The sequence below is a fragment of the Phodopus roborovskii genome, unplaced genomic scaffold (genome assembly GCF_943737965.1).
Source record: "Phodopus roborovskii unplaced genomic scaffold, PHOROB, whole genome shotgun sequence".
NCBI classification, from domain to species: Eukaryota; Metazoa; Chordata; class Mammalia; order Rodentia; family Cricetidae; genus Phodopus; species Phodopus roborovskii.
This window is the reverse complement of record NW_026126625.1, coordinates 9,290,403-9,311,342: the sequence shown is the minus strand read 5'-3', so window position 1 is coordinate 9,311,342 and position 20,940 is coordinate 9,290,403. Positions and strand designations below refer to the sequence as shown.

General features: G+C 42.7%; 1 protein-coding gene across 1 annotated transcript; it reads left to right on the top strand.

Annotated features, from left to right (window-relative positions):
• Positions 1–626: 626 nt before the first annotated feature.
• On the top strand, positions 627–13,254 carry Cfap161 (cilia and flagella associated protein 161). The gene is made up of 7 exons (XM_051206561.1): positions 627–753; positions 1,380–1,469; positions 1,954–2,189; positions 3,717–3,807; positions 8,853–9,011; positions 11,732–11,805; positions 12,884–13,254. The coding sequence occupies exons 1-7, from the start codon at positions 685–687 to the stop codon at positions 13,074–13,076; spliced, it is 912 nt and encodes a 303-aa protein (XP_051062518.1). The 5' UTR covers positions 627–684; the 3' UTR covers positions 13,077–13,254.
• Positions 13,255–20,940: the final 7,686 nt, after the last annotated feature.

Sequence of the window (20,940 nt, the reverse complement as noted above, 5' to 3'; positions counted from 1 at the left end):
ATGCATACATAAAAATATGGTAGCACAGTGGTTTGTCTCTTCTTTTGGAAGCTGTGAAATTTGAGTGCTGCCTTTTATGTTTTGGTTTTCCAGTGTCTAGAGTGAAGCGGTGTTGTTTTGTGAAATCACTGCTGACAGCAATTAGAAACAAAGCTGGAATTGAACCACAACTCCACTGGAAAGCTAGCGGCATTCTACTTTCAGAGTGTTTTAACTTAGATCCCAATTAAAAAAAAAATAATGCCATTGTAGCATGCACACCTGTTATCCCAGCACTAGAAGGCAGTCAGGAAGATCTCCAGCTCAAGACCCGATTGTGCTACATAATGAGTTCAAGACCAGCCTGGGATATGTATCCAGATGCAGACTTAAAAACCCAACTCAAGAAAAAACGGCATAAAAATTTTCAAGACTTTTTCCCTTCGGGAGCATTTGGAACAGTGTTCTCCAGGTTTCCTGATCAGCTGTGCGGTGGTCCTCTTTGAAGGCGGTGGCAGTGATGGGAGGGGCAGGGTGAGCTGGAGAGTAAGTAGCAGCCCAAGGCGGAACCACACACCTGCTGTGCTGTCATTTATTGGCTAACCAAGAGGACCTTGACCAACCAGGAGCTGCCTAGTCGTCATGGCAACGAGACACGCTAACGCTGCTGTCCCAGGAGGCCAACTTTCTGACTGAGCCGGGACGATGGCACAGAACTTGTATGGTCCTGGAGTCCGGATGGGCAACTGGAACGAAGATGTCTACCTGGAGGAGGTGCGCAGGGTGCCGCCGCGTTCCTAGGATCCCAGACCCTGCCCTTCATATATTCCCTTTGTGCTGCTCTGAGCACTTAGCCTCTTCTCACCCAGCCTTTCTATGTCCCCTATACACCCTTGATGAACCTTAGGTAGCTCATCTGCTGTCTCTGACCACCCAGCCTCACTGAGAGCCCCCATTTCACGGTTCCTGAACCCAGAGCAAGCACAGTTCGCCTCCTCCCTGGTTCTCTTTCTTTATCAACTCTGTGGCGCCCCCTAGGTGTTGGTAAGGTTCTGGGGTTATGAGTGTATGGCGATGGGCTTTCCATATGGTCACCCCAGTCAGGAAGACCCCGGTAGAGACTGCTGGCCTCCAAATACCACTCCTGTTTGTTTCTGGACGGGATAAGCACAGGGCCCTCTCTTTTTCTTCTCCGTGCAGTTTTCTCAGCTTCTTCTAAAACATTCCACCGTGACATGCTGCGGATATTTCTGCCATCTCCATCACGATCACATTTCCTTTTGTGTTCCCAAACTGTCTTTGAACTTGAGATGCTTCCGAGAGAGGGCAAAGCTACCAGTACCTGTGCTCTGCAGTGGCTCTGCCTTGGACTCCCGATTACTCTGTCTTTGCATCCCCAGGAGCGTATGAGAGACTTCCTAGAGAAGAGGGAGAAGGGAGAACTCCTTATACAGAGAAACAGAAGGGTGAAAAAGAACCTCTTGAGACCGGTAATCTCAAATTCCAACACCAATTTCACACTACTGTAAAATAAGTTAAGCAAGGAAATTTTCTATAAACAACTAACCATTTTGGAAACTTAAAAAGAATAATCTGAAAATACAGTGCTTAAAGTTCCGCAAGATTTGAGAAACATAAAGGGAAGTCCGCCTTTAATTATGTTACTTAATTACATTTGCGTATGAAGGGATGGATTAATGCTTGTCCAAGTAGAGTGCCTTTCAGTTTCTGCTCACAAATGTTGAATCTACCTATGTGAATTCTGACAGCTTTGCTCTACCTTGTTTAGGGTCATTGGGAATTTGCTTGACAACATGGAAGGGAAGGATACTAAGGGTCGGAGGGAGGGAGAGAGGGAGGGCATTATTGAAATGGTGCCAGTCTGAGAAAGAAAGGAGGTGCACTCAGGAGGGGCCTTGTTCTCAGCAGTAAAGGAGTTGATGGGCTTCTTGGAAATTTCTGTTAAAACTGTAGATGGAGCTTTCGGTATCCAAAGATGGATTTGTCCATTATGGCGACAAAGTGATGCTTGTGAATCCTGATCACCCCCGGGGGGAGGAAGCTGGCATGTTTCTGGAAGGAGACCTGTGCCTATGCATGAGCCCGGATGAAGTTAAAGCCCAGCTACTTGATGAATTGGAAATGCCCTGTGGTTTGAGTGCTGTTCTGACCACAGTCCCGATGGGCAGAAACACTTTCACCATCCTGAGGTAGAGACACTCTGTCAACATCACAGTATCTGCTTGGATTTGTAGCTTTAAAATGAGGAGGCAATAGTCAGTGTTTACCTCATACATGTGAGGACCTGATTTGGATTCCCAGGAACCATATTACAAAAAGCCTAGTGTGGTGGTACACACTTGTAATTCTAGCACTGTGGCTGGAGAGACATGCAGATCTCTGAGCCTTGCTGGCCAGTCAGCCTACCTTTACCTTACTTGGTGAACTTCAGGCCAAATAAGTCTCTTTCTCTCTCTCTCTCTCTCTCTCTCTCTCTCTCAACAGCATTGTCAACACACAAACACACAGATAGATGGATACATACAACACACAACACACACAGTGGGATCAGGCAATGATGGCTGCAGGCAAAAGTCATGTGAACATTTTCTGAGGTCTTGCCTTGTTTGCCTAAGACAGCAGGTCAAGTAGCTACTTGTGTTCAGTTCAAAACATTTGCTCATGATGGTCAGATCCAGAAATTTAAACTTACATTCTGCCTGGAAGCAAAGAAAGATTTTCCAAACAGTGTTACAAGATGCTTTGTGTTCATAAGAGTGCTTGCATTGTTCTCAATGTTATGTTAGCTTCATTTAATAAAAGGCTGCATGAAATGGGTTTTACTCTTTTAAACTCAGTCGTCTATCAGAAATTGACTTGAGGTTTCAGAAATGATCAGCGAGACCTTTAGAGACATATAATCACAATTAAAACTACAACTTTAACTTTGTTGACACTTTGTGACAATACTTCAGTGACAAGACTAGAGCCTGTCTTATGTACCCTTCCTTTAATTTTTCTTGAGTACAGATGCTCTGTGGTAAAATAACTTATACTTGGTGACCATTTCTGTCCCTGGAAGATTACGGGGGAATATTGTATTAAATGTCTGCAGAAGAATAATCTTGACTCTGGTTAAAAATGTCAGTGCACATGACCAGAAGTTCTTGGCAGATGTCGACATGCTTAGTCCACTCTGCTTCAAAGGCTATACAGAGTGTGGAGGTTCTGGGTTTGATCTGTGGGACAGATAGCATGGGGATATCATGTTCATGCTAGCTGAATGTTGAGGCTAAAATGAAAGAACTTTTATAGCTGGCTATGGTAACTCCAGCATTCCCAGGAGGCTGAGGCAGGAGGATTCCTCCAAGTTCCATGTCAGTTTGAGCTACATGTGAGTCTAAGGCCAGCCTGGGCTTTAGTGTGAGATTGTCTCAAAACATCAAAAAAAAAAAATGAAGACATGAATAGATTAATGCACAAAAAGAGGGGGAAAGCCTTTTAGTTGGTGCTCAAGAATATTTCAATTAGTGGTGCACAAATTGGTAATGATTCTCCTCAGCGTCTCTTGACATCATGTCAGATGACTGAGGTCTTTGCCATGGCAAGCAAAACAGACTGGAGAGGAAGTTTTGTTATTTGATTTAGTATGGTATGTGAATATTCGCTGTCAACAAAAGCATAGAAATGATGGTAAGGCATAGTCCTCTCTCTCTCATGTTGCTCTAACCCTCCAGTGACAGCAGAAGCAGCGATGCTGTGGGCCAAGTCCTTAGATACGGGCAGAGCTTCTGCCTCGGGATAGAAGCAGGCCTGGAATGCAAGATGGTGAGTCTTCTTGTGCATGCCTACTGTCATCGATCACTCTTGTTTACCAGGGTGGCCAGTAGTCACCTCCAGAAGGGACTGTGCAGGTTAGGGCTCCATTTCTGCTGTCAGGTGCATTCAGTCTGTGGGTTCCACTGGGCATTTTGTACTTGATTCTTTCCTCTTAACTTTGTAAATAACAAAACAAACAAGCAAACAGCATCCCTAGCCTTGAAAGGTAAGGAGTGAAGAGAGAAAAATACTTTTGGTAAAGCAGGTGTCAAATGGCAAAAGTTTACTTGAAACAGTAAATTAAATGATTTGGTAAACTGACATTTGTCATATGCCACCAGTACCAGCAAGGTTATACATTTCCAGACTAATCTTGAACTTCTGGACTCAACGTGATCCTCCTGTCTCAGTGTCCTGTCAAATATCTGGGACTATTGGCATGGACCAATGTGTTCAGCTCTGACATTTTAAGCTTTTGCATAGAAACTATGTTTTTTCTTTTTCTAAGAAGGAATTGGGGCAATATGAGTTAGCAGAATCCAGGAAGCTTGAGTCTCTGAGATCCTCCCTTACTTTGGAGATAATAGAATATAATAGGTCAGGTGTGGTAGCACACACCTATAAACTCAGCACTTGAGAAGCTGAGGCTGGAGGATTGCCATGAGTTTGAGACTTACCTGGGCTATAGAGTGATACCTGTCTCCACAAAACAAAACAGACAACAACAAAACAAGATAAACACAATGTTTGAATTTCACATGCAAACTATGTAATAGGGATTTGTGTAAATTAACCATTTGTGTCAGTGACTCATAAAATTTGAGCGCTGTGCCAGGCAATGCTATAATTGCTTCACACATATTAACTCAGTTTTTTTTTTTTTTTTCTTCAAGTGAGTCTCTAACATAAAACCACTGGGAACATAGACGTTCAGCTATGCATTGTTATGGTTTGGATGTAAAATGTCCTCCTATAGTCTCCTGTGTTTGAACACTGAGTTCTCAACTGGAAGTGCTCTTTTGGGAGCTGGAGACCAACTGGAGTGGGGTAAAGACCGTATAGTTCTGGCCCAATCTCTCTGCTTCCTGGTCCACTGAGACCTAATCAGTGGCCCCATATGCACAGCCACAGTCATAAGCTGTTCCTGCTGCCAAGCCTTCCCCACCATGAAAGACTAACTCCTTAAACTATGAGCCCAAGTAAGTCCTTCACCTTGCAGGCTGTGTCTTATATCAGGATTTGATGACAGAAATTAGAAAAAGAAATGAGACCAACAGGAGATTCCAGAATCTGATATGACATTGTATCATCTGTTTTTTGGTACCACTAAGCCAAACCGAGGATGCCAGTCAAACTATGCCAGACTGTCAATTTGCAGCCTGAGTTTAGGTTCAGCACTCAGAGATGACACACCAGCATCTGGCTTCTTCTATTTGTGCTTGTCTATGTGCCTTCTTCAAAACACAAAACTCCGCTCTGACCATAACGAACACCCAGGTTCTCTCTACTCCAGCATTTTCAAAGCTCTTCTTAACAATTACATTTAAGGAATGCCTAATATATCACTGTGTGGCAGTATTATAGTTACCCAGCCTTCACTCTGTGTTCAGGCCGTATCCTTTTCTCTCCTCTTCTGTTGGTCTTTCCATTCAGCTCAGGCTGGCCTTGAACAGGTGTGTGCCTCCATATCTAACTGATTTTATTTGTTATTCTAATTTCTATCATGTATAAAGTTCTCTCTCTCTCTCTCTCTCTCTCTCTCTCTCTCTCTGTGTGTGTGTGTGTGTGTATGAATGCTTAAAGCTCATCTCCCCGTCAAACCCTAGTTAGTGAGTCTATCTTCAGAATAGATTTTTCTTTCAGCATACAATTACTGATCTCAAGAATGTGAATACAATTAGAAGTATTGAAAGCCGGATATAGTGACATATACCTATAATTTCAGCACTTGGGGTACTGAAGCATAAGAATTGTCACAAACTCCAGGCCAGCCTATTTTTCAGAGATAGATAGATAGATAGATAGATAGATAGATAGATCCTGGTTTGTTTTTCTTTTTCTTTTTTAAAGATAACATGCAACCATTTTTTTCCTTAGTTCATTGTGCCAATTTGTACTCTCAGCAACAGTAAATAGAAATGACACGAAAATGTGACAAATATCATGATTTAAATCTTTGCTAATCTTAAGAACAAACAGGAAAGGATATGTAAATATTGTAGTACCCATTTTTGTCCCTGTACTTTTGCCCTCCTCCCCCTCCTATATCCTCACTTTTCCTCCCTCTCTTTGCCTTCCTCATTCTTTTGCCCTGGGGACCATGTGTTCTTTGTCTCTGTATTGACTTGGGTTTACCTCACTGCTCCTTTGATAGATGATTGAATTTCTGTATTTGCTGCTAATATTACCTCCCCCAATTTAAATTGTAGTTGCTTTACTTGTATTTTTGAGATAAATCTATCATATTTCTGTGAAGTTACTCGTGTGTGTGTGTGTGTGTGTGTGTGTGTGTGTGTGTGTGTGTGTGTATGTGTATAGGACACCATTTAGGAGTCAGCTTTCACTTTCTTCTTTGTTTGAGACATGGTCTTTCTTGTTTCTCACACTGTATATTTCAGGCTAGCTGGTACACGGATTCCAGGCAATTCTCTTATATCTGCCTCCTGTCTTACTACTATAGGGATGTTTGGATTGCTGATGTACACACTACTTCATCTAGTGTTTTATGTGGCTTTCTTGGATGCAAACACAGGCCATCACGCTTGTGCAGGGACAGCTTTTGTTCTCTGAGGCATCTTCTTCTTTTTTTAAAATACATTTTTATTTAAATTATAAACAATATTATTTTACATACCAATCCCAGTTCCCTCTCCCTCCCATCCTCCCATGACATCTTTTTAGCCCCTCCATTGCTTTTCTTTCTAAGGTTTAGGCTGTCAAAGATCTGATATAAAGAAAAACAAGTTTCAATTTCTAGATGTTTACAGTTTGGCACTGTTTAAATTTAATCTTTAATACATTTGAGGTCTATTCTGGTAAAGGATTTTGCACTCAAGTTTCCCAAGTGACTGTCCATCTCACATGTTAGCTCTAGAATAATTCTTCCTCCTGGCACATGGTCCTTCCCTAAGTATATATTAAATTATCCTGCGCACAGCATACTCTTCCTGAATGTTCTATTTTGATCCCCTGAAATCATCTATTTTTACTTAGGACTATAGTGTTGTAATTATACAGCGCCGTAATACACTTTGACAGATCTTTGTTTCCCTCCATTATCTTTCTTTGTCTGGATTACCTTAGGAATTAATCTTCGACTTAAGTGCAATAATTATCTTTTCCAGTCCCTCTGCCTGTTCAGAGAAAAGTCACTTTGTGTTTGGTTGGCACTGTAAAGCTGAGTGCTTTTTTATTAACAACTTTGAAGTTTTTACTCTTGTAAGGCATCTCTTAACTTCTCTTAGGAAGGCATTCTAGCACTTGATCAGGTTTTATGAGTGCTTCACATGGTTGGAGCACTGGTCCTGATGTTTTTCCTTCCTGCCTACTTTTAAATGCCATTGCAGCAAAGCCCCTGTCCATCCGAGGGCCAGCTCATTCGCTCTGCAGTACACATTGCCATCTTTTCATTCTCAGTACAAGCCATGGCCCAGGCCTCATTGGTTTGATCTGGCTTCTGAGGAACACCTCTAAGCATAGAAGATCTTTTCCTTAGGCCTCATATCCCACCTTGGGAATCATTAGTCACATGGAGGACAGTGAACATTCAGAGGGTCCAAGATGCCTCTTTTGTCCACAGCCCATCACCCCTCTTGCTGGGTAGAAAATGTACAGAAGGTTATAACTCACTTATACCTTCCTTGTTGTATCTCACACACTGCTTAATAGATAAAAAGCACTCACAAAAGGGCTCAGTGGTTAAGAGCACTTATTGCTTTTGTTGAAGACCTGAGTTCATTTCTCAGCACACACACAGTGGATCACAACTAGTCCCAGAGGATCTGAAGCCCTCTTCTGACATTTGCAGGCACTAGGCGTACACACAGCACACATACATACACACTGACAAAACATTCATGTGCACAAATAAAATAAATCTATTTTTTTTGAACACACTAAAAGCTTGATAAGGGACAGAGAAACCACCTTCATGTTCAAGGTGGAGGTGAACAAGGAAAGAGCTAACAAAGAGAGAACATCTGGACTTCCAGCATGATGGGATGGCTCTTGAGAAAGCATAGCCATGCATCTGATCTCTAGTCCCATTGGGAACATGGATTCCAGATGGGCAGGGTCACTGTAGAGTCATGAGCAAGTGCCATATGTGATGGCCCCAGGCGGAAGAGTACTTCATCTCAGGTGTCCAGTTTCAGCAACGTTACTGATAGTGTATAAGCTACAGACCCAGGGCTCATGTTTTGAAAGAGAAAGGGAGCAGGGGATAGAGTGTGGAAAATGTCTTATTTTGCTATTGCTGAGACAAAATACCATGACCAAGGCAAAAGAAAACATTTAATTTGGAGGTTCATGGTTCCAGAGCGATAAGAGATGGTGCCAGAACAGTTGCTGAGATCTTGCATCTGATCCTTAAGTAGAAAGCAGAAAGATAGAGCGCTAACTGAGAATGCTGTGGGCTTTTGAAACCTCAAAGCCCACCCCCAGTGACACACCTCTTCCAGTAAGACCACACCTCCTAATTCTTCCCAAGCAGTCCCACCATGTCTTCAAGCATATGAGCATGGGGGCTATTTTCACTGAAACCATCACAGGAAAGAAGGGTGGGAGGGAGGGAAGGAGGAAGGGAGAAAGGGAAGGAGGAGGAAGGAAAGGAGGGAGGAAGGGAAGAAGGAAGGAAGGGAGAGGGAGTAGGGAGGGGAAAGGGTGTAGTGAGGGAGAGGGGGAAATACTATTCTGACAATACATTTCTAAGGAAGGGGAAAATTTCTTATAGGATGGGTAGGAGCAGGGTTCTGGAAACTGCTTTTGTGCCTGCTTGCTGTGCAGTGCCATTGGCTCTCTTGGTAGCTGTGACTCAGATTATGTGCTGTTTCCAGCTGTACTTATCAAGTGACCACCGGACCCTTCTGAAGTCTTCTAAGAAGTCCTGGCTCCAGGAGGTGATTCTGACAGACGAGGCCTCCCATCTGAACTGCTGGCAGGCTACCTTCCTTGACCCCCAGCTGCGCCTGGAATATGAAGGCTTCCCAGTTGGGGTGAGCTTGGCTTGTGGGACACTGGGGCCTGGGGTCTGTGAAAGGAAGGGCTGTGGCTCACACCTGTCGGTCAAGGTCAGATGGAGGCTCGCTGTAGCTTCAATAGCAAGAAGACTTCCTCTTTTTCTGTCATTATAACTTAAATGTGGACCGCACAGCACTGGTTTGTTCTGAGGCAGCATTCTACATTCCTGTCTCTCAACCCTGGCTGCAGGTTACAGTCACCACCAGAGCAGTACAAAAGACCCAAGGTCCCTGGGCACTCCCAACACAGGCTGCCAGCTCTGTATGAGATTCCAGCAGCATAGCATGCCTCCCGCCCCCAACCCATGTATCTCCCTCCTGCCCCCTCCATTTGTTTCTCTCCTATTCTCCTTTATCTCCTTCCTTCCCTCCTCTCTCCCTCCATTCCTCTCCTCTCCTCCCTTCTCTCTGCCCCCTCCTTTCTTTCCTCACACTGTAGGCCTGTCTGGCCTGAGATTCTCCTTCCTTCCAAACATCAAAACAGGCACTATTTTGCTTGACCTAAGTTCTCACCTAGGAAGCCGAGGAACAGGATGGAGGCAGCAAGCTGCGACTGAGGCAGACACAGTCCCTGACCACTCTTGTTTTCGACTCCGGGCCAAGTGTGACAGCACATGAAGCATGGTCCTTTGGGGAGGTTCCCATGGACACTAGGAATTACTGGAAACATCTGGCTTGGATTGGCCAGGGGAGGAGCTTCAGGCACAGGTTTCTCTGAATGCACCCCACACAGTGGGTCCGTTTCTTCAACGCTCTGGCTGGGGACCCCAACTCCTGGAGGCTCTCTTCCAGTTGTACAGGGTGGATGGTGGTCACTGTACCCATAATGAAGGAAGCTCGGCAGAATTTTCTCTGTAGCCACCCTCTCCCAGCTTGGCTTTCCTAGGATGGTAGTGGGTACGGTCTTCATTTCCTCTAGTCAGTGCTCCTGTAAGTTAGAGGTGGAGGTGTTCAAGATACCTCTGTAGATTTTTTTTTTTTTAAGAACCCACAGGTCAGTTCGCACGAGCAGCAGCCAGCTCATTGTATTCTGGGGCTGTAGCTGCACTTCTTTGTAGGAGTAGTGTGGGTACAGGATTTCTGTGCTCCACAGCGGATTCCCCTCGTGGTCCAGGCAGGTCTCTGACCCTCACTCAGGCAAGCTTGCCTATCTGCCAAACAGAGAGCCTGGAACCCCCGCTGCCCCACCAAGCTACCTCACATGCGCTGTTGCTGTCTCAGCAGACCTCCAGCTGCACCTGTGGCTGAGCAGCCTGCTGAGGCGAGGGCAAATGTGTTTTGGGGACATGGGGTGTCTCAAGCCCAGAAAGGATCCTGAGAGATTTTGGTCAGGTAGGTTTGGAGACAGCTCCAGTAGTGGGGTGTTGCTGGCGCTTCGAAGCTGCCAGGAAGAAGGGAGGGAGATCTTACAACCAAGCATGTCAGTAACTCTTCTCCCAAGGGAGAGCTGACAGGAGCCCACTGAAAGTATTGGTAAAAAGATAAAATAAAATAAAATTGCTGCCTATGCCTGTCACTGGGAATTTTCTGGCTCAGGTTTTGCTGGTCATATATGATTGGGTGGTCTTGGTCCTGTCCAGATCCATTATGATCATAGTGGCCTTAACTGATATGGAGTTCTGTGACATGGATTCTGCTCACCAGGAGAGCTTAGCCTTGGGTACCAGACCAGCTCACATGCCAGGGGCTGCCCCTTTTCCTACTGGTGGTGCTCATCTTACAGGAATCAGGATAAAAAGATAATATTTCTTTGGCCAGCTGTAGTAGCTCACATCTGAGGCAAGAGGATCATGAGTTCTAGGCTAGCTTAGGATATACAGCCAAGTCCCTATCTCCAGTGAGTTATTTTTTCTAATTATAAACACTGAATATATATGTGTATATATATATACACATATATATATTCACTTTCATAGTCATTAATGTACAGATATTAAAATAACCAGTATTAGTTCAATCTCCCAGAAGAAACCACTTTATTTACTATTTTTCTATGCATATGAATATATATGCCAGAATATATATACACATACATACACATATATGTGTGTACACACATATTCCAGAATGTACACATACATACCCAGAATGACATCATGAGTAGCTATGGAGATGTCTCATTGGGTAGAGTCCTGCACACTGCTACACATGTTTGAGGACCTGAGTTTGGATCTCAGCAGTCATGTAAAAGGCAGGTGAGGTCAAGTGTATCCTGAAATCCTAGTGCTGGGAGGCAGAGGCTGGAGGATTCCTGAGGCTTTCTGTCCAGGTAGTCTAGCTGGTCATCTCCAGGTTCACTGAAGGATCCTTCCTCTCAAAGAATAAGGTAGAATACAGTGAAAAGATACCCAGTGTCACTTCTGGCCTCCACATGCATGAACATACAGGTACAAGGCATATCCACACAAACATGTATGCCTACCACACACACAAATAGAAACTGCTGAATATATACATACACGTGTGTGCATCTGTGTGTACATAACACCATAAGCCATATTTCACATTGTCAAAAATCTTCTTCAATATCAACCCATGCAGCTATCTACCATGATGCATTTCATCAAACCCATCACGGTAGCCTTGTAGGTTATATATGTACTACGTTGAAATGAATATGTTAATGTTTTCTAGATTTTTGCTTCCAGAAAGTCAGACAGAATGCTGATAGTACTCTCTATTCCTTTCCTGTAAAGGCAAATGAAAAACTTGTCATCTATCATCGACAAACAAACCGAGCCCTGGCAGCCCATCGGCATCTCTCCTTAAGGTATCACATTGCTGGGTGCAGAATAGAATGCTGTAATTGGCTCAGGTCATATGTGTAAAAGCAGAGATTTTGGATTAAGAGTATATGTCTAGTTATGCGAGGTAAAGGTCTTTAGGTGCTGAATTAAGAACAATGGCATTGATTTATTTTATCACCAAGGTTTATAAAAATTATTTAAAAGTAAAGACCAATTTTTGTTTTATTTATTGTTTACAGCATCTACTCTTAAGCATGCTGAACAAGTCAAATGTTTAAAAATATTTGTTTTTTTTTTTTTTAAGATTTATTTATTGTGTAGGTAGTATTCTGTCTTAATATATGTTTGCATGCCAGCAGAGGGCACCAGATCTCATTACAGATGATTGTGAGCCACCATGTGATTGCTGGGAATTGAACTTAGGACCTCTGGAAGAATAATCAGTGCTCTTAACCTCTGAGTCATCTCTCCAGCCCCTTGAAAATACTTGTTAATGCTTAACATTATTAGAATATTTCTGCTCAACATCAAATATCTCATTTTGTCAAGTGACATATTTTATTTTATAACTCATAAAGAGGTTATAACATTGATTAAGACAGTCAAAAGACAAAATTTAATTTCAGTTCAGGGGTAGTCCATATGTTTATCATCCTGATTGGTCTAAATTTAAAATCCAACATACTTGATTTTGCAAATACTTATTTTTAACACTAAAGAAGCTTAATTATTATATTTGAGAAATACTTTGTCAGAGAAACCTACCCTGTCCATGCATTATTTTTTGATTGGAATTATAACTGATACTTTTAAATGTCATAATTATGAATTGTGATGATGAAATTCTGTTTTGTGTAGAACTTTGATGTTGTTATTCAGAAAAGTCTTCCTTGATGGGAGGATGTTGGCTACAAAGGGACCTTATGTGCCTAAACCTCTGCAAACAGGAATGAAATATTCCTGCAAATGTACCACGTTTTAGGGACTCTACTGGGATTTGTACAGTGGTCTAATCCAAGAGGAATTTTCTAGGAGGGATGAGCAAACATTCCTGAGTACCATCACTCAGTTCTAACTGGAATCCATTCTTTTTTGTTGCAGGACCTATTTCGGGAAGGAAGTTGAGGTTGCAGCTCATACACATCTGGATTCACACAGAGTTGAAAAGCCCAAGAACCACTGGATGCTGGTCACCGGGAATCCTAGGGACAAGTCGACCACCGTGTTGGACCTCCCCAAACCTCCTGCAGAGGATACTCGTGCCGTGGAGCAGGCCATGGGCATCAACACATAGTGACACCCCAAGCATACACGTGGCCTCTCAGGCCCTGCTCTCATCGATTCTAAATCTTAAAAGCAATGAATAATCTTGGTTGTGTCCCAAGCAGTTTTCCAGTAGGGCACAGAACTCCATGAACACAGTATTAAAAGAAATACCTTATTAAACTTATTGAATTAGTGGTGGGAGCTGACCTGTAGGGAGTAAATAGTGTTTGAAAATAATAGCATTTGAAGTTACATCAGCTTTTGTTGGTATCCTAATTGTGAAGAATTCACTGCCCCCACTCAGAATCCCTTGCTTAGCAGGCCCTTTAAGGTCTATGCTCCTCTCCAAAGTTGTGTGTATGTAATAAAAATGTCAGACATTTATGGATGTTTTGCATTGTTTCCTCCCCAGTTTTCTTCCATGTGGAACAATGTGTAGTTTTGAGCTGTAGTTTTGCCTTGGAGTTAAAATTCCCCTATATTTGAATCCTGAGTGCTGGGATTACCACTGTGCACCACTGTGTTCTGAAACACAGTCTACTTTTGTCTCAGCCTCCCACCCGGGATGTCAGGTCCTCTACTCTGCTGGAGAACTATGATCTTATAACAACTTTCATATTGCAGACTCCCTTTACCTCTAGTGAATCTTTGCAACTCACTCAATCATGATGCCATCCATGAGATAATGACGGTCCCAGCAATAGGGCTGGAGAGATGGCTTAGTGATTAAATGTGCACACTGCTCTTCCAGAGGACTGAGTTGGGCTCTCAGCATTCATGCTAGGTGGCTGACACCTGTCTGTAACTCCAGCTCCAGGAGAACTGGTGTTCTCTTCTGGCCTTCTCAGGCATAGTCCTCACATGCACACCCCTCCCTGACATTCTAATACACATTAAAAAAAAAGAATTGAAAAGGAAAAATCTGGACAGAACGAATGTATGTCCTTCCATTTATTCAACTACTCATTCTGCCTTTCATATATGTAAGATATTGTAACAGGACAAATAGCTCTCCCAGCCTTGTAGGTGTAAGGCTATTCCCAAAGAAATGCATTGAGTGGTAGAAAGTAGGCTACAGTAGGTTTTATGTAGGTTAACTTGGGCTGGAGCACACTTCAAGGAGCAGGCATCGGCACCAAAGGCTGAGTGGTCTGTCTGTGCTGAAGTCACCTTCGGGAATAGTCATTGTCACCAATGTTAGGACTCAAAAGAGACATCTTGATTCAAAGCTGGGTTCAGCCTGGGCAGAGTTTTATCAGTGACTCTCAGATGGCCCATGGGCTTTGAGGGAAACTCCATAGACAAGGACCCAGATGACAAAGTAACAGTTCTCGAGGTGGCCTTTGTCAGCAGGTGCCAATCTGGCTATGTACTCCAGCACCTGAAGATCTTTGGCAACACCCGTGTCCAGGCTACATATACTTCATACTACCAAACCAGAGCTTCAAGGACAGGGCCTTAAAATGTACATGCTTAGGCACATCTCCAGAGAGCCCCAATTTCCATCCTGTAAGTTTAAATATATATATATATATATATATATATATATATATATATATATGTATGTATATATATGTATATATATATATGTGTGTGTGTGTGTGTGTGTGTGTGTATTTTGACTGCCTACTGTGCATCACATGCATACATTACCCATGAAGGACAGAAGAGAGCATCAGATCCCCTGGTACTGGCATTAAAGATTGTGAGTGCTGGGAATCGAACCTCTGGAAGAGCAGAAAGTGCTCTTTAACTCTGAGTCATCTCTGCAGCCAACAGAATCTGTATTTTAAAAAAACTTGCTAGTTTAAGGATAGAGTCACTGTCTTGGGAGAAGAGGGAAATCTGGGCTTGTAGGTCTCCAAGGGCAAAGGCAGGCAGGCAGATTTGGTTCACCTGCGTATCCAGGGAAGACATTTTGTAATAGCCAAAACCATCTTCTAACATAGCAACCAATTCTGGCCCATTCTCACTCCCATCACAAGAGTATCTCACTCAATTCCTACCACCAGAATATGTCAATAACTACGTACCTCGAGGTCATTAGTGTGTGTGTGTGTGGGTTTGTGTGTGTGTGTGTGTGTGTGTGTGTGTGTGTGTGTGTGTGTGTAGGAAAACCCTGGGATTAGAGGCACAGCTCAGTATTAGAGCACTTGGCTAGCACACAGAAATCCTTAGGTTTGGGCACTCAGAACTGGGAAATGGAGGATGCAAATGCAAATGAACCCTGTGTCTCTTATACATGGAATGTGCCACTAAAAGAACAGGAGCACTGATGGGAGATGTCTTTCTGTAAATATGTTTCTCATATTGGTTAATGAATAAAGCACTGTTGGCAAATAGGAAAGCAAGACAGACAGGACTAGGAGACAAGGAGGATTCAGGAAGAGGTAGGAGGAGATTCAACATGTAGGACCAAGAGAGCAGAACTCCAGACCCTCTCTCCGGTAAGATAAGACCACATGGAAATACTTAGATTAATAGAAATGGGTTAATATTTAAGATAGTGCTAGTCAATAAGAAATGTCAACAGTTTTATATCTAATCTCTGTGTGTTATTTGGGGCTGACGCAGCTGTGGGGCCAGGCTGGTAGAAAAACAACTCATAACAAAGTGGTTCTCTTCCACTTAAAACTTAACAAAAGCTTAAAAGGGGGTTTTAAAAGCAAAAGAACAGAGACCAACAAGGCTTCTAGTTACCAGCATTTATCTACGTTTGACTCTGTTTTGCCAGAGACAAGCAGAGATTTTCGAGGCTCCTTTAAGGGAAGTTCCCTGACTCAGCATAAGCAGCAAAAAAACTGCATGGCTTTTAAAGAGCTTTGCCAACAACTTAATGGTGTGTATGAGAACTAGCAATGGCAGTGACCACATCTCCAAGCCGGCAGCATGCTGCTGGATGACAGCGTAGACCAAGGCAATGAGCTCAGCTCTCGGTTCTGTCGGTAAATGTACCCTCCCACCGCCATCTTTGATAGACAGCGACTAATACAGCTGTGGCTTTAATTTTAGCAATGTTGTTTAGCAGATAAAAGATTCGAGGCCAGAAAAAGATAAAGATTTACAGTAAAGATACTCAAATTAAGAAAAACCTCTAAACGTTTACAATGTGTTTTAAAATATACACAGGCTTGGGAAAGAAAAAGAAACAGGATAAAATTGCTTAAAAAAAATATAAAGAAACAGAGTAGCTGGGTGTGGCGGCACATGCCTTTAATTCCAGCACTCGGGAGACAGAGGCAAGCATATCTCTGTGATTTCAAAGTGAACCTGGTGTACAGAGTAAATTCCAGGGAAGCCAAAGTTACACAGAGGAACCCTGTCTCAAAAAGTGAAAAAAATAGAAGTAAAAGAAATTGAGTAATAAAAAAGCCATGTAAAGATGTAAAGGACAGAGAGAGTTTGGATACTGTATGGTATTGTGTTGTCTTTGTATTGTTTGAATGCTGAGGAAATAGCAACAACTGTTAAAAGAAATGCTTCTGGATTAATCCAATTTACATATTTTAAAAATGCTCTGACTTCAAAATTTAAGTCTAAGGACAGGTTACTGGGGAAAAGAATTTCTATTTTTGTTTCCACAGAAAATGAAAAGCTGTGTATTCCTTTCAGACTAACATGGTTTGATCAAGCAAGACCCCTTGAAGCAGTATCCCAGATGATCCAACATTCAAAACAGCCAGGACAAGGCAGCTTTGCAGATCACTACAGCCAGGATTTCTGAGTCTTCTTGGGATCCCCATGACAGCACCCCCTACCAACAGGAAGCAGTTTGGAAAGAACGACACCCAAATATGATTTATAAATATTTGTTTTCATTAATAATTGTTTTCATTTATATGGGGTTGGTTACAAATGGTTAATGACCACAACCAATCTCTTTTTCAAGGGAGAAGGGGGACTAAAGGTATAGCTATAAATACTTTGTTTTGGAGTGGATTGTCATTTATTGATACAAATTTAAGGTCAATTTTATGACATGTATATTTCTCCTTTTGTTTAAGTGTTGTGTTTATATAGCTCATTTAGAAATGTAATATATAATTTAGTACAGATTATAGATAATTACCTATGATAGTCAAAACTTAGAGTTAAGTTAGTTAGGTTTTCAAGATATACAGAGACTTATTTGAGATGGATAGGCATTCTTCAAACTGTTCAAAGACCTACAGATTATGGCATTTAAAATGGTTCAGAAGTTTTCTTAACAGTGAGACATAACTGCTCCTGGCAACACCCACTGAATCAGAAAGGAAGATGGACATAGAAGAAATGCGTTATGGAGTTTGTTTTCAATATGGCAATACTAACCATTTGGGCAAGAAACTGCTTTTGTCTGGACTGTTTGACTTCATGCTGTATAAACTGGATGTGCAGGACCCACAGAAAAGTGACTGCTGATACAAGATGGACATTGTTACATGGTTCCTGCTTCATGGAAGAGTCTGTCAGACAGTCTACAGGACACAGAGGAAAGTGACTGACAAACTGTCAATACAGGTGGGACATTTTGAAATTTCTTGCTTTGCTGAGGAGTCTTTCAGACACACTTTGGCCTATAGGCTGAAAATATAATATTACAGAAGAACTTCTGGTGACCGACCAGGAAGGTTGTGTCTGTCATTTCTAGAATTTATATATTATCCTTCTGTGGTCTTTGATGGAGTTGAAGACAGATAGTTATGCTTATAGTTTTCCTTAGGTAAGATTAAAGATAAGTTACATATAAGACTTTAGACTCACAAAGATAAGATAGATGATAAAATATTTTCTTTAAATCTTGCTAAGTGTTAACAGACTAACTATTGTTAACTATGGTTTTTATTTGATAACTATTTTGTTATATATTTTACTTTGTTAAAGTTAAAACCCTTCTTTTTATTTTAGACAGAAAAGAGGAGATGATGGGAGACGTCTCATAACAGAGCACTTCAGAACTGAGCTTGTTACCTGTGTCACCTATACCTCAGTACTATTTGTTGAACATCTTACATCATTATAAAGGACCTTTATGCTTTTTATGACTTGTCACCAGTCTACGGTGTTTTATATGAGGCATTATTCAAGGCAAATCCACACAGCTCCAAGAAGCAGAACTGGGGTTTTCCTTCTAGACTCTGCTTCTAGATCAAGGGTTCTTAATACAGCATCCTTGATCATTTTGGTTCTAGTAATTCTTTGTCTCGGGGCTGTCTTGTGCCTTGTTTGTCAGCATTACTGGACTCCACACACTAAATGACAGTAGCCGTGTTCCACTTGTGTCAACCAAAGACATCACAGACACTGTGAGGAGACCAGAATGGGCCTGCTCTGGGCTACCCTATGCTGCCGTATGTTGTATGCAACAGCTTTCAGGCTGAATGTTGTCCTTAGCTTCATTTATCAAGCAATGGAACTTGAATTTTATCTTGAAGGTGATCAGGGAGAATGGGACAGTGGGGTTTTAAATTAAGGCAGTGTTAGGAAGAGTGGAGATAAGGTATCGGCTAGAGAGGCCTCAGAAAAAGACAGGGCTTCACAACTCAGTGGATAAAGACCAACAGAAGAGGAAGAGTGAGAGGAAGAAGAGGAGGGAGAGGTGGTAGAGGAAGAGCACACCATTGCTGAGAACCAAGCATAGACGGGCATGAGTACGGGGAAGGTGACATCATTGCCTGGAGATACTAGGTCCAAGGTAGAGGCTGCTTCCCTCCAGATACAGTGTCATCATGTCATCTTCTGATAGTCCCCTAGTTAGCCAATCCAAGTTCAGGGTTGAGTGGGACCTTACCTTCCTAGCTTCCTGCAGTAGGGACAGAACACAAGCCCAAAGATGAAGCCTGGGCACTTTCCAGCACCAAGACTTTCCCTGAGGGCTGCAGGAAAAAATGACTGCATGTGTCAGATGCAGCACCAGTCCATCCCGTGCTGTGTGGGTAAGCACAATGCTGCCAGTTCATCTCCGTTTCTACCCTCAGATGGAGGGAGGACTGGGGTAGGAAGACGAGGGAGAGGAGGAGGGAGAGGCTCAAGGTCAACTGCAGGAGGTCATTTGTACTCTGGAATCACAGCTGTGTGAAAGATAACTAGTAAATTCACCATCCAGAGCTTTTCAAGAGAAATGACCACTTTGCTTTGTATTTGATGATAATACAACATAAATTCGGTTATAGCCCCATGGCTGAGCTTGACTGGGTTACAAGATCCTAGTCCTAAGGGAGGACCCCACATGAAGCAGTCAATTGATCAACAGATAAATTCTTACAAATGAAAAATCTTGCTTGAAAACTAAAGTGGAAGGTTTGTATTAAGTTATAACAAACAAACAAAAACAAAAGAAAACAACCAAAACAAAACTCAAGGATCAAAGAAGCTTTTCGAAAAGACATTCAAACAAACAGTAGTGAGCGCCATCACTGGCAGGCAGAGGACAGAGCTCGGTGACGTCAGAGCCTGCAGGGGCCAATGGCCTCACCTGGCAATGGAGGGAAGGGGAAAGAGGCTCAGGGGAGGGATTCACAAAGCTTACGGGAAGACACAGGCGGGTCCATCGAGACGTATTTACTTGGAGGTAGGGCCTAATTACTTGGAGGTAGGGCCTAGTAAGCTTCATGATTGCTAAATACTTTGAAGAACAGAATCCCGGGTCGGTCAGGAGTGGCTTGCAATCTGGTTGACAGGCATAGCTCCTGACTTGGCATGCAGTTACAGATGGTGGCCACAAGATGTCGACTTTAGTAACGTTAACAAGTCAATCCCTAGAAAGGGCTCAATAAATTAGGCTTAATGTCAAATAATGTGGGACTTTTCATTTTCAAAAACCAATGTTTTAAGAGGAAGAGCATCCTAATAGCATCCTGTTAAGAGGAAAATATAAATTTTCTTTTAAAAGTTTTAAATTATAAAAATGTGTCTGACACATATATTATGTAAAAGCTGCTCTAAGCAGATTTGGGAAAAGCTTCAAGTAAAAGATCAGCCTTGGGCATTTGATGGTCATTCATCTGGATATCAGAGTTGTCCCTATTCACCAACTTGAGCTCCAGGCCCAGGACTCCTCATGCTGTTCGACTCCAGAGCCATGTCTTCTCAGGGCAAGCTAGTTCTCACCAAGCCTGCCCCCCACTCCTCCATGAGAACCAGCTCATCCCAGAGCTGTTCAGAAGAGTCAATGGAGACATCTTTTAGAGAGGCAGTAGGAGATCAGTGGGCCACACAGAGGACTCAGGACACTGGCCACTTCCTAGAGGTGTGGCTATGGCCGGTCAGGGCACCTCTTTGAACTCTGTCCTCTCATAGTCTGCAATGTCACACATCTCCATCACCATCTCACTGTGTAGCCTGGGAAAGATTATACATGAGAAGCCTTCCACATCTGCAGTTCTCAGAGCTATCTAGTCTCGGCCAAATTCTGCTTATCTTGCATACTGCCTTCTGATGCTCATTTTAAAGATTTTTATTATGTTTATTTTAGAGTGTTTAGTCAGTATGTGTGTATGTGCACCACATATGTGCAGCACTCTCAGAAGCCAGACGAGGGCATCACATCCCTTGGAACTGACTTACAGATGGTCATCAGCTGGGTGTTACTGAGACTGAACCCTCATCCTCTGCAAGAGCTCTTGACTGCCAAACCATCTCTCTAGTCCCTCAACACCTAAGTTTTAGTATTTGTTTCTCCTCTACATCATTATGAGCTTCATAGGGAAGCTGCAGATGCGGAATGCTTTCCATGTCTATTGCCTGGCTCATGCTGTTGACACTCACTGCTCTTTTCTTATGTAGTGAATGGAGGCTTAGAATGTGAGGAGACTAGACTTGCCTGGCACTGCATGTGAACTGGTGTGTGTGTGTGTGTGTGTGTGTGTGTGTGTGTGTGTTTTCCCATCACCAACTTTCACTGTGGATCAAAA

What these genes read in the sequence shown, in the direction of transcription:
- Cfap161 (XM_051206561.1), top strand. Translation starts at nt 685, where the DNA reads ATGGCACAGAACTTGTATGGTCCTGGAGTCCGGATGGGCAACTGGAAC. An exon ending in AAGATGTCTACCTGGAGGAG is followed by an intron (nt 754 to 1,379) that starts GTGCGCAGGGTG and finishes TTGCATCCCCAG; the next exon opens with GAGCGTATGAGAGACTTCCT. An exon ending in CATCGGCATCTCTCCTTAAG is followed by an intron (nt 11,806 to 12,883) that starts GTATCACATTGC and finishes TTTTTGTTGCAG; the next exon opens with GACCTATTTCGGGAAGGAAG.